Consider the following 13,705-nt stretch of genomic DNA (forward strand, 5'->3'; position numbering starts at 1 on the left):
CCTACCTTTGATAGTTTTATTATTGCGGTTGAATAATTTATTGTTGTATACTAATACTAGCCTAGCAAGCACGTACGTTGCTCATGTTGTGCCAGGAGATCATCTTACTGTTCTTTTTTTGACACTATGGGTTTTTTAAATCTCATTTCGTGCTTTTGCGGATATGCACTTTTGTTTGTGTCTGTTTTTATTTTCGTGGCATTTATCCGGCTTTGTTTTCTTATAAAACACAGTCATCGGAAGTATGATCACATACCAGGACCACCAAGAGACAGGTAGGCTAGACGTTTATTCTTCTCGCCTTCTTGGTACACAATAATAGGCCTGCCCTAAAGTAATCATTTTATTTACATGTAATACATTATACAATTCTCCCTGAACAGTTTTCTCCTCGGACATACGCCAACTATTGTGAGGGAAACGAAAAGCGGCAGAGTATTACACGACAAATTCCTGGAATGGTGAGAACTCATTTTAGAATACCGAGCTTAATTGACTCTTCGTTGTATTGGTATTAATTAATGTGCGTAATTCTGATCCCTGCTCAAAATGTTTATCATAAACCTAACCTAACAAACATAGGCCTAAATTAAAATTGTGTCATTCTTTAGTGCCGGATTTGTGCTGAATTGTGCCGTAAATTTCACAATTTGCTGCTGGTATCAATTTTGAGATATATTTTAAGTTTATGTTATGTGATATGGTAGTTTAATTGTGCCCCCTCTCGGCCAGACTCCGTAATATAATGACCGTCCTTAACATGCCTTGTTGAAGTTGTAGCCTGCTGCCTACGCCTACGTAACACACATGTCACACACACAACATAACAATTTATATCAAAATATCAAAATAGCACAATTGTTGATTGTTGATGGGACAAATTAGAGAACAAACAATATTTTTTTCAATTTGGAGAAATGGGGCGCTCAGAGCAAACATAGCTTTATGACATTTACATCACAATTCAGCATAAGTCCAGCACTAAAGAATGACACCATTTTATTCGTGTTTCCATCATATGGGGTCATTGGGGTGCCAAGGCAAGAAGCCTCTGGAGGAGACTCTCCAGACATAAAAACAAACAACATTTGGGGCAGAACTTAAGACAATAAAACAATCAATGAAATGAAAAGCTGCACCCACACAAATTAATACAACTTAGACAAATTGTTGCAATGTTATCTAATAATACTATTGAATATCAATTCATCATTAATAGGATACCATGTAGACCACAATGGAAACAAGCCTTTATGCTAATTGTACCACACTGTAGCCTACTATTTGCAAAGAAAACTTTTAATAAAGTATTCAATCAATCAATCAAAATTAATGTATGTACCAGCTATACTGTGACCTGACTTAATCTACAACTGATTGTGAACCAGGGACCACCACCCTGACTTATAGAATCAACCTGGGGACCACTGTTGTGTTGTGTTGGGGATATGGGCTAAGATTAGTGTTTTTGTAACACTTTCTATGCATAAAATGTGTATAGCCTACTGTACATCCCACTGTTTCTCAACCAATGGTCCACTGACTACTACTTTCCTAATAATACTATAGTGGCCTATCTACAATAAGGCGAGGACAGGCGGCCAAATCCATTCCTGCCTGGTCAAAGTCCATACACTGAGAAAAAAGGGAGGGAGGCGACGACAACAACACATCTTGTCTGTCCAACATTCCTAAATTCCTGAAAGCGCCTCCAATACTGACTCAACCAGACAAGACAAGAACAAGATTCCTTTACAGGATCTCCTCACTGGTCAACAAAAACACCTTGAAAACCCTAACAGGAGCCCTCGTACAAGGTTTATTTGACTATGCACACACGCACCTCTTGGTACCACAGCACCTCAAAGGCCCTTAAAACAAGGCTCCAGACTTCCCAAAACAAACTGGTCAGGCTCCTACTTGGCCTCACCCCCCGAACCCACCTCACCCCTGCCCACTTTGACAGGCTGGAATGGCTTAGGGTCGACGACAGAGTACAGCATCTTGCAATGGGTCTTGTCCAAAAGATTCGATACACCACCAAGATACCCACCTGTCTAAATACTTAATGTTAACGAAGTCCACTCCACACCCACAACACCAGAGAGGAGTGCAACAAACCATGTGCAACCCAGATTCGGCACAAACAAGGGACTAAATTATTTTCGCTCCTATATGCCACCAAAATGTGGAACGCCCTACCAACAGTCATTAAGACATGCAAATCCCTTGACTCCTTCAAAACCGCTCTCAAAGGGCACCTATGGACGGCTGCAATTCAAAACTGCCCCCCTTAAAATCTGAACCCACCACCCACCCCTTTTTCCCCTCACTGTATAATATGTTTCTTTTCCCTTTTTACCTCCTTTATGATGAATTCCTGTTCTCTTTTTTTTGGCTATATAGAAGTGTCTATTTGTACGTCTCTAAATGTTTTGATGATTTGAACAAGGTGGACCCTCTTGTAAATGCTTTTTTGGGTCGTCCACTCACAGTTAACAGTCTTGTGCTTGAAATGTACTGTAATTCTGCAAACTGTTAATTAATATTTCACCAATCAATCAATCAAAAAGACAATCCGGTGCACTTTCCCCTCTTGAGATTCTAACTCCCCTTTTCTGTTGAATTTCTTGACCTCCAACTTGTGGTTGACTACATCATAGGTCACCCGGTCATTCACTTCACAGTTTCTCTAGTGGAAAGAAAATGTATAAAATAAATAAATAAACAAATCCTACATTACTAAATGTAGGATTTGTCCACAATTTTTTTTTGTAGATCGGGGGTTTTCAACAGGTGGTCACCTGTTGAAAACCCCCGATCTACAATAAACAACATCAAACACCATGTTTGTGGTGAGGAACTGCCAATGCCATCCCCTGGCATGGACATTTTTAATGGACCTTGCTTTTTAATCACATAATCTCTGCTCTCAGGTCTCAGATCTATGGACCAGTGTGCAGGGTCAATGGTTTGAATGCTGTTTTCCTGCTTGTGACCTGTCCAGATGCTACCAAGGTAAATAAAACCTTGTTGTGACCTGTCCAGACAGAGGCTACCAAGGTAAATACAACCTTGGCTGCAGGTTTGCACTGAATTTGAATTGGATTATGAGTGACCTGCTGCTAACACATGAAAAGCAAACACTGAACAGGATTATCAATCATATTTCTTTTGTTGTTATTTGTATGTAAACTAAATTTGTCCAGTGGGGGAGTCCGGGGGACTGGGAGAGGGTGGGTGGGTTACTTTTACTTATTATTGTTTATTGCTGTAGTTTTTTATTTATTTACTGACATTGAATTTGATGATTGCCTTCTTGTTGTTGGTATTAGCTTTTATTTGATGTACATTGATGTATACTGAATAAAATCATTTTAATATAATGTTTCAAAGGCCAAAAACAGTCTTTGGATTGGCCCTCTTTTATTGTTCTTTGTTGCAGGAAATCCTCATGTCCACAAAGTACCCCAAAGATAAGATGGTATACCAGCGGCTGTTCAGTTTGTTTGGGCAGAGGTACAGTAATTTACTAGTCCAGGAACTCTCAAAGGTTAAGACAGCCTTGTTGAAGCATTACAAATAGCACAATTTGAAGAGCAGTGCTGGAACTATCTAAAAAGTTAAGTCTTAAAAAGACAATAGAAACCAACGTTTCGGCAGATGCAACTGCCTTCTTCAGGGTAACCCTGAAGAACACAGTTGCACCTGCCGAAACGTTGGTTTCTTCACTCTGCGTCCTAATAAATAATCGGCACTTTGGCTATCAGTGTGTGCGGCCACGCTTTTGTCTTTTTAAGACTTAACTGTTTCTGCCGTGAGCTGGCACCACTATTAAGACTGGTGTGCGTATAGCATCCTCCTGCACAGTGTTGGAACTATCACATATAAATAATTTCCTTAGTTTGTCTTTAAACCGTGTGAGGAAAATAGATGGCAGAATCTTCTCATTTATCTTTTCAGTACTTCTCCTTGTATCCAAATGTATGCTCTGTCACACTACGCAGAATAAATCAGGCTTTACCCTTGACTCTGATCACTATAGTGCTACTGTACATAGAGTGATTCCTGGGTGGGGTCCTGGACACTATGCCCTGACTGTGGACACTGGGCGGGGAGGGCAATATTTTAATTGTGTAATAGAGGCGGTTTAGACAATGTCAGAAATATTGTTGTTACACCACTTATGTTACATAAGTTACGCAGGTTTGTAGTCATGGCGTGGGCGATAAGAGTTTCTCTGCCTCAGAGCCTGACCATTATATCTCTCCACAAGGTTCCTTGGCAGTGGCCTGGTCACATCACAGAACCATGACCAATGGTACAAACAGCGACGCATTATGGACCCTGCCTTCAGCAGCCTGTAAGACATCTCTGCAATTCACTTAGTTCTGGATACCTGAAAGTAATGTTTGTAAATGATCTTAAAGATGGGGTGCTGTGATTTTTGTACTTTGTACACACCCCAGGTGTGGTTAGAATATTGAACTATGTCTTCCCTGTGTATTTTTGGTTTCTTCCTGAAAGCTGAAAGCCTTTGAGTCAAAAGGCCCAATCGAAATACACCAGATATAGTGACATTGCAATATCATCCCCCTAACCCCTCCCCCTTTATCATGCAAAAGCTGTGTATGCGGCTTCAGTTCAGGTGGATCACCACCCACCCACCACCATGCCGATTACAACATTTGTACCCTCTGTAATTCACATTATACTGATAATTATAATGATGCTGAGCTATTGCTGCTTTTTTTCCTAGATACCTTAGAGGTTTGACAGGCACCTTCAATGAGACGGCAGAGAGGTTCATGGATAAACTTGAGGAAGTTGCAGATGGAAAAACAGAAGTCAAGATGCTACATCTAATCAACGGTGTTACCCTTGATGTTATTACTAAGGTAAGGTGCCACATATATAATCGACACATACTGTATATAATAAGGATTAAACAATGGTATATTCAAACAGCCACGTTATTTCATGGCACGGAATCTAGCAAACCTCCTTCAGTTACTACAGCACTCATCTGCGCGGTATTGTCGTTGGGAGTTTGTCAGTATCAGAAAATATCATCTCAATTGGTTGTTTTACTAGTGGCTTACGATTTGCAATAATTCCATCAATTTTCATTGATCAAAACATTTCCTATAGACTGACACGGAACAAGACAGGAACGCCCAAAAACGTCACATCCGTTTTTTTACCCTGGGCAGAATTTTCTATGGCTGCCAATGCAACTTTTTCCAATCCTTAATCACATACGGACAAACATCTATGCCGATAATATCTAACTTGCAGAGGTAACGTGCCTTGTCCACGGGCAACAGATCTTTCAACGTATGGCATTGCAAATACGTTTGATAATCGCTACAATATTGTTTTGGAAATGCCGCAAATTGCATTGCAGTGAACGAGAGCAAATCACAACTTACCCTGGGGGTGGTGACTCCGCCCTGAATACACGTTTTCGTGTCAGACTATAGACTATAGAGCAACAATCTGACATCGATATTGGTAGAGGGCGCTAATTCCACGGGTTCGTGTACATTTTTATTTGCATTCTAATTCCGGGGATTTAGGTCGCCTCATATAAGAACTGTGTTTGAAAAATAAACAATTCATCCCGGCCGTTTCACTCATATGGATATGAAGAATCAACTGACTGTGAGAAAACGCTAATGTTACTGTTGCTGAATTAGTTAAAATTTTGCTAGAAACAGACTGTATCAAATTAGCCCTGAAACATGACTGCCATGATGATTATCATGACAGTCATGAAGTAATTGCACCCTGTTTTTGGCGCTCGCTACATTTACAACGTTTCCGTATATATAAACATTCGTAATTCAAATATAAAGTACTCACAATTTGTCCCACGGGTGTTAGTTAGTTGCAGCACCAGCGATTAGAATTGCTGCATCCCGCGTTGTTTAATAAAAAGCATTTTTGTCCGAGCGCCCCGGCTACTTTTTTCAAACGGGGTTCGTTTGGGAAATCCACAGTTGCACACCGGGAGCGCACTCGCCTATTAGTCTGTATTGGCAGGGCGGTCAGCGTACCTATATCGAACACACCGAGTGCCACCCTCCTCCCGACCGATAGGGGCGCGTAGTTGAAAGCCAATGGCAAAATAACAGCTCGGATAAAAAAGCTTTTTATTAAACAACGCAGGATGCAGAAATTCTAATCGCTGGAGCTGCAACTAACTAACACCCGTGGGACAAATTGTGAGTACTTTATATTTGAATTCCGAATGTTTATATATACGGAAACGTTGTAAATGTAGCGAGCGCCAAAAACACTCTCGTATGAATACGAGAGTCATGAACCATGGCTAGTATCAAATATGACTACCGTAACTGACTGTCGTAAATGATACAGAGACACGCGATAATATCACAGAGACAGTTTATTTATTTTTCACAATGCTTATATGTTATATGTATATATGTTTTTTTGTGGCTTTCGCCTTTATTTTATATTTTTATGGAGGGACAGACAGTAGGCTGACAGGAAATGGGGAGAGAGATGGGGGGAAGACATGCAGTAAAGGCCGTCGGGATCGGGAGTCCAACCCGCGGCACAATGCCAGACTGGATTGCCAGTCAAGGTGCCTGCAGGACCGCTGAGCCATGGCCCAGGCCATATGAGGCGATTTTAAGATGACCCAATGTTATTCTCCATAGAGAAAAACTGCTGCGAACCCCTAGGGAACAGGGCATTAGCGAGTGACGTCAGGACTTCGGCGCTCTATTACATTGCCATAATGCCAAATTATACTTCATCCTATGATCCTTTCAACAAGCGTCACTGTACAGTAATTTAAACGTGTTATGACGACGCTCACTCGAGGATGTAATTTCGGAGTCGTACAATGAATAATAAATTCCTTATGTGTGCTCATGAAAAAAATGAAGGTTGCGTTTGGGGTGGATTTAGACCTGCTGAAGAAAGCTGAGTCACCATTTCCCAAAGCTATCGAGATGTGCCTCAGCGGGATGATTTACTATATCCGAGACATGTTTTTTCAGGTATGCATTCACGGTACATTTACTTGAAGTTAATGGCAAAGATAATCATTTATCAGTGTACCATGAGTTTGAACCCTAAAACTCTGGCCTTTCCAGTACAATCCAAAGAACTGGGCATTTGTCAATGAGGTGAGACAGGCATGCCAGTTACTGCGGACCACAGGAGCAAAGTGGATTAACGACAGAAAGGTCGCCATACACAGTGGTGAAGATGTGCCCAAGGACATCCTCACACAGATCATTAAAACTGCTGGCAAAGGTTGCACATCTTTAATTTACATGCACTACTTGAAATTAAACATGTTTTTCTTAAAACTAGATTGTGGCTTCTACAGCAGGATAGCATTATTATTTAAGAGCCTAGTGATAAGATTGGATTGTTACGACATTATAGCTGATAATGAAATCCTCTATGGAGGAAATGGTTGGGATTTATACTTCCATAAACTCGCTTACCTCACCCATTAAAGCTGCAATGCTTAACTTTTATGTCCGACTCTTAACCGGGCATCGAACCCGGGTCTCCTGTACGAGTGCTGAAATTGTAACTGTTGCGCTATAACAGAAAGCAACTTCGTGCAATACCTCTTGTCAACTACTAGTGGTCCTACCTGACCACAGGATCTACATTTCTCAATAGAAAAGCAGGGAGACCACCTTTAACCTCTGAACTTGAGGAGTTAAACAGATTGGTCGAAATGTAACATTGTATTCACTAAAGACATTATGGATTGCAGCTTATCTCACTTTGTTTTTCATTACAGAGGAAAGCATGGATAAAGAGGATGAAGAACTGATGATTGACAACTTTGTGACATTTTTCATTGCAGGTGAGTCTATAATACTATAATATTGAATTATCACATCGCAATGCTGTGAGCTATAGGTGCCGTTTTCGCTATTTTTGAAAATATTAGAAAATTGTATACCGGTATATATATATATATATATTATAATTTTTCTTCAAAAAGTGGCAGTGACTCGGAGGTAGATCGGCCACCATGAAACTGAAACGTTCCTGGCTTGATCCCAGGCTCGTCCTTGTTTCATGTTTATATTCTTGAGCAAAACAATGCACCCGGGGCACCTGCTGGCCAGGTGGTCCAGCCGCATGCCACATATAGGCTATGGCCTCACAGCGCATTGTGTGTTCGAGTCCCGTTCATGACGACATTTGCTGCATGTCTCTCCCATTCTCTCTCTCCCTCTTACCTGTCTATCTTCACTTGATACTATCAATAAAAACAGAAAATCCAAAAACAAATCTTTAAAAAATCTATTAAAAAAAATGCACCTCTAGCTGCTCCACATGAGCAGGCAGGTGCAGTTTGTGACCAACTCCGTTGTATGTGTGTGAACGTGTAGAACATTGTAAAGTGCGTGGGTTCTATATTAGTTGACTTAAAATGCACTATATAAATGTATTTACAATTTGAAATCTTTTGACTATTTTTACCTACAGCATTTTAATATTAGCAAGTGTTAGTCTAATATTATGAATTAAAGTATTACGATTTCATCTTTTTCAGGACAAGAAACAACTGCTAATCAACTTGGCTTTTGCATCATGGAGCTAGGAAGACATCCTGACATACTAGACAAGTAAGAAATAATAATTGAAATGTATTGGGGCAATGTTTAATTTCTGACAGCCATATTCCAATCCCTCCTGCCTGCTCGCTCGCTCCTTCTGCATGTCATGTTGTATATGTAGATGCTGCTGTATTTCTCATAAAGTATATGAGCTGTTTGACATGCATTATATCCCCCACCATGTACAACAAACAGCACAATTGTAAAAAATAAATGTCAACCCATTATTTCATTTGTTCCTTCAGTAGCTTTGATCACTGTTACTAAGAATTATATCAATTATAGGACACGTTCACTCTCACCTGTTCAACACATGCATGCAGGCACGTTATGTTTACATCTTAGGATATGAACATGCAGATCAAAGTTTCGTCAGCTCTAAAACATTCCTTTGGCGTCTTTGAGCAAGGCACAGCTTTTTTTCTAGACCCCATCTCCCAGTCAGCGTAGTTAAGGTCTTCGATCCCATAGCCCGAAGACACGGTCAACACTTCTGGCAGTGACTGCTGTGAGTGTAGAACATTGAGTTAGAACAGATGGCCCCGCCCCCCACTTATTCATTTCAATTAAAGTTGCTCACAGTGCATGCAAGTCTGCTGCCAGTTTTTTATACATTTAAAAATATATATTAATTAATAAAACGGAAGAAATGTGAAGTGAGGGGGGGGGGGGGGGGGGGGGGTTCCAGACCCACAGGAACGCACCCACTGGATTGCTAGACAAGATTCCATTCCAGTGTATGAGCGTTTTGGGGTCATACCTATGTTCCCTCAGCCCTATGTTCCCTCAGCCCCGAGGTGCGCTGCGGGTCGGGAGAGGGTTGCGGTTAGGTTTAGGTGTCTGCCCCGGTGGAGGTTAGGGTTAGGGTGAGGGAGGAGGTAGGTTGTCGTAGGCTGAGGGAACATAGAGCTGAGGGAACATAGGTACGGTCCCAGAGTTTTCATAACAGGCTTGTTTGTTATACTGACACCACGCCCATTAAAACTATATTCCATGAAAATTGTCAGGCTAATAGTGAGGGGAAAGTAAGTAGGAGCAACCACTGCAAAGGCCCTTTGTTTTGAGCTTGGTCCCGGGTATTTCCAGTAGACCTTTGTTAGAGGACCTGAGAGGTCTCACATTGAAGTCGGGATAATGACGAACAGCTCAGAGTGGTGTAAAGACCGTTACAATAGTCCAGACGGGGTGGTTTGTGAATGCGTGCAGAATTGTTTTTCTAGGTCTTGAGGTGAGAGAATTTACATCATTTGGCAATGTTGTCGAGTCATGTAACGGAGTATTATATTAAGTTCACTCCGTACAATAAGACTGTGTAGTCTTTTTCAAGTCATATGGTTTGTATGGTATATTGCCAAATTTGCCATGTTGCGTAGTAAGTTTGGGTTGCTATCACTGCTAAAACTGCTGTCATGACATCATGTGCAACTCCATATGACTGACTGGGAAGGGGAGTGGGGGGGGAGGGTCTGTATTACCGAATTATGCCTGCCAAATGAAGGACACCAGGATGTGGTTTAATTGTGTCATTTCTCAGAGTAAAGAAAGAGGTGGATGATGTTATTGGAATGAAGCATGAGATTACCTACGATGACCTGGGCAAACTGACCTACCTCTCACAGGTACATATCACAAATTTACCACCTATACTCTCCCCTTCGTTCCTCTAATAATAGCACTAGTTCATTACCTGTTCTATTTATAGTCAATGAAGAGCATGCCTTGCACGTCTCAGGATTTGAAGCAATAATTGCCTGACGTCTGTTCCTTACAACTCCCCAGGTACTAAAAGAAACTCTCAGACTATATCCCACAGCTCCAGGGACATCTCGTGACATAATGGAAGACATTGTCATCAATGGAATAACCATTCCTGGAGGTGTCACCTGCTTTGTGAGTCTCTTATCCATTAATGCTTGTTCCTGTAAAGCAGTATGCATTCAACGGAACGAAGGTTATTGAAGCTAAATGGGTCACTACTGGGCACAGGCCTCTTTCTGATGGGTTCGCTTGGAATGCGACTGAATTAAATACCGTCGTTTAAATTATATAGAAAGGTGTCAACTTGATTTCCCTGAAATTTACAGTTCAGTTCCTATGTGGCCGGGAGAATGGAAAGTTTTTTCAAGGATTCACTGACGTTTGATCCGGACAGATTCCACCCAGATGCTCCCAAGTAAGCCATTAGCAATGAAAATGTGTACATAATAAATGTGAGCTACCAATTAAGCCCTATTTTATACTTTCTATTACAATTGTTTTGTGAACAAAATAGACAATCTACACTACAGTATAAACTCACATCACATTGCGATGCAACACATTGTGAGCTAGACTGTCTACTTTTGCAATTATTTGACGTTTTTGAACATTTACCTAATGACATACATAAAATATAGATTTTTTTAGTCATTATGCCAATTATTTCCTCCCCACACACATGTCTGTGTGTTGTCACTGCTGTTGTATAATCCTACTGACCTACCAGTGAGGGCCCCCCACCAGATTACGTGCAGTAATAATTATCATCCTCCCTGCCCCGAACACGGGCCAGTTGTGTTCGTTTTAGACACTCGATAAAGCCAGATGCACCATGGTGATTTGAACACCCAAACTCCATGGTGGTTTGATTGATTGATTGATTGATTGATTGAAGTATTTATTAACAGTATGCAGAATACTGTCGGTACATTTCAAACGAAAGCACAACTCAACAGCAGCTACTTTACTATTGCGCCACGCGAGCACCTCTAGATTGAAAGTGTGATACAGCTCTAGTCTTGGAACAAGACTTTCATATATTCCTTTTTGAGATTTAGTATCCTTCTATACACCCCCATATCACTATGTGTCACTTTAGGTAAAAATGCTCTGTACATAACAAGTGTGTGTCATCTGTTTTACAAGGCCTTACTACTGCTACTATCCCTTTGCTCTGGGACCACGATCATGTCTGGGACAGAATTTTGCACAGGTGTGGACTCAGACACACACACACACACACACACACACACACACACACACACACACACACACACACACACACACACACACACACACACACACATTACCGTACTATACTGTAGTACAGAGGGTATGCGCATGCATAAAGTGAATGGGAAATCGAGTGGCAGTTTAATGTCGTTTAACGTCGTTTAATGCAATCAGATAGGACTTTTCTGTTTGGATGTATGGGCTATCAAGGCTAGAAATGTAGTTTCTTTTGCCACTCAGTAGGCATAACTTCCGGGTATTATGATGATGTCATGCGCATACCCTCTATTGAGAATGTTCAAAGTTTGGGTTTTGTGGTGTGCAAAAGCTTTTAAACAGTGTCATGTTGTTGGTTTCGATCCCATTGGTTTGTTGGCTTTCAGATGGAGGCCAAGCTGGTGATGGCAAAACTGCTGCAGAGATTTGACTTTACCCTGGTTCCTGGACAGTCCTTCGACATCCTGGACAATGCCACCCTCAGGCCTAAGAGTGGAGTACTGTGCACCATCAGTCACAGAAAGGACTAGATCACCGCTTCACAGTACAATGGGGTCTGGGGACCCCCAGCAGTCTTTATAGGGGGTTTCAGGGCGTCTCCTTTTAAATGATTTACAGTTAGTAACCAAATGGACACTATGAGATACATGTATGAGCCTACTTATCAAATAGGGTGTCCTAGAAATGTTGAGAATAACTGCTGTAGTGGAATGCAGGTGTTGTCTCTGTAGTGAGTGGGACAGGCCGTGAAAGGATCGTGGAACTAAAGCACACATGTATACAGTACTGTCCCATTTACTGTAATAATCTGGCACGCTTTGTATTTGCTGTTTTCCTGAGAAGAATGTTTTGCTATTTGCACACAATAAGGCTGGTTTAAAAAGGTTGAGAATCACTGGCCCAAATTAAAGTAATAGAATTAAGCCTCATTTATACATCATAGTAGTATTAGTATGTATCGCTTGTAGGGATATGGGACAATAATCGTTATTATTGTTTATCGTGATAAAACTGTGAACTGAACAGTGCAACTATACTTGTATTATGATAGTTACTGTACTTTACTGTAGTCTGTACTGTACCGTCTGGGGTTCTGTACTCTGTACTGTACTGTACTCAGTAATGTACTCCATTACTGTACTGTACTGAATGTATTTTTGTTAATAATTATATAGGGGGATTATTCATTATGTGAGTTTAAAATATGTTAAATGTACAAAATCAACTAGAATCGATCAAGAGAATGAGAATATTTTAGGTAATGATTTATGTTACTATTTTTAGCAAACGTTCTCCATAGGGATGCTGGGGATTCAAGTGCTTAACCAAAGTGCCATTTTAAGTTTCAAGCTGTTGATCATTGCGATAATATCGTTGATCACAATTATTTTTGCGACAATAACCGTGACCCCATGCCTAATTGCTTGCCGACAAGAACTGATCCTGTCAGTAACTCAGTTTATATGTAGATTAGTATTTATGGCTGCCCCCATCAGGAACCAAACACAAACAGTTGATATAAACGCTAACTGAGAATTCGAGAGGTGGTGATTTTTACTTCACTATCACTGCATTTTGCTTACTTGTGTATAATAACTTCTTATTACTACTAAATTAAAAGACTGCAGGGAATTGCCCGGCCTTTACCCATGTTAAATGTCTTCATATTTGGAATTATAGCTACTTCTTTTATGAATATTGAATAATAATACTACAGTCTTGCACAGTGCACACAACAACTGGATGACAACTTGACAACTTATGACAAGTGTGTAAAACCCTATGATAAAACCAGTTTCTTTAGTGAGTTTCCGAAGTTTAACCACAAGATGGCGCTTGCAGTTCGCATAGGAATCTGGCTTTACCTTTGCCAATTGCCATCCATTTGATAACTTGACATTTTGTTGAATCATGTTTGTATTGTGATACAGCAGGGCTTATTGCAAGTACTGGAAAGACTCAAAAAGCAAATAACACCGTTCTCTAGTTGTCTCAGGATTTGTTTTACTGTGTTTTTTGTTTTGTTTTTCAATAAACTTAAAATGTTAAATATGAATCTGTAATTGGAAAACGAATGTGCTGTGCTATGTTTA

General features: G+C 40.6%; 1 protein-coding gene across 1 annotated transcript; it reads left to right on the forward strand.

Moving 5' to 3' along the window:
* The first annotated feature begins 49 nt into the window (after nt 1-49).
* On the forward strand, nt 50-12,340 carry LOC310876206 (cholesterol 24-hydroxylase-like). Its single transcript, XM_083789661.1, has 15 exons — nt 50-275; nt 384-461; nt 2,937-3,018; nt 3,446-3,519; nt 4,277-4,363; nt 4,760-4,898; nt 6,918-7,031; nt 7,128-7,290; nt 7,796-7,861; nt 8,561-8,633; nt 10,159-10,243; nt 10,404-10,514; nt 10,709-10,797; nt 11,529-11,595; nt 11,999-12,340. Exons 1-15 carry the CDS (start codon nt 127-129, stop codon nt 12,140-12,142), a joined length of 1,521 nt encoding a protein of 506 aa, XP_083645787.1. The 5' UTR covers nt 50-126; the 3' UTR covers nt 12,143-12,340.
* The last annotated feature ends 1,365 nt before the right edge of the window (nt 12,341-13,705 follow it).

The sequence above is a fragment of the Protomyctophum parallelum genome, assembly GCF_964188405.1.
Source record: "Protomyctophum parallelum genome assembly, chromosome: 19".
Lineage (NCBI taxonomy): Eukaryota > Metazoa > Chordata > Actinopteri > Myctophiformes > Myctophidae > Protomyctophum > Protomyctophum parallelum.

Bases quoted from the DNA above. Each gene is read 5' to 3' on its own strand.
- LOC310876206 (XM_083789661.1), top strand. From the start codon at position 127: ATGGGTTTTTTAAATCTCATTTCGTGCTTTTGCGGATATGCACTTTTG. The intron at 462-2,936 runs GTGAGAACTCAT...CTCTGCTCTCAG, and splicing joins CACGACAAATTCCTGGAATG to GTCTCAGATCTATGGACCAG. The intron at 8,634-10,158 runs GTAAGAAATAAT...GTCATTTCTCAG, and splicing joins CATCCTGACATACTAGACAA to AGTAAAGAAAGAGGTGGATG.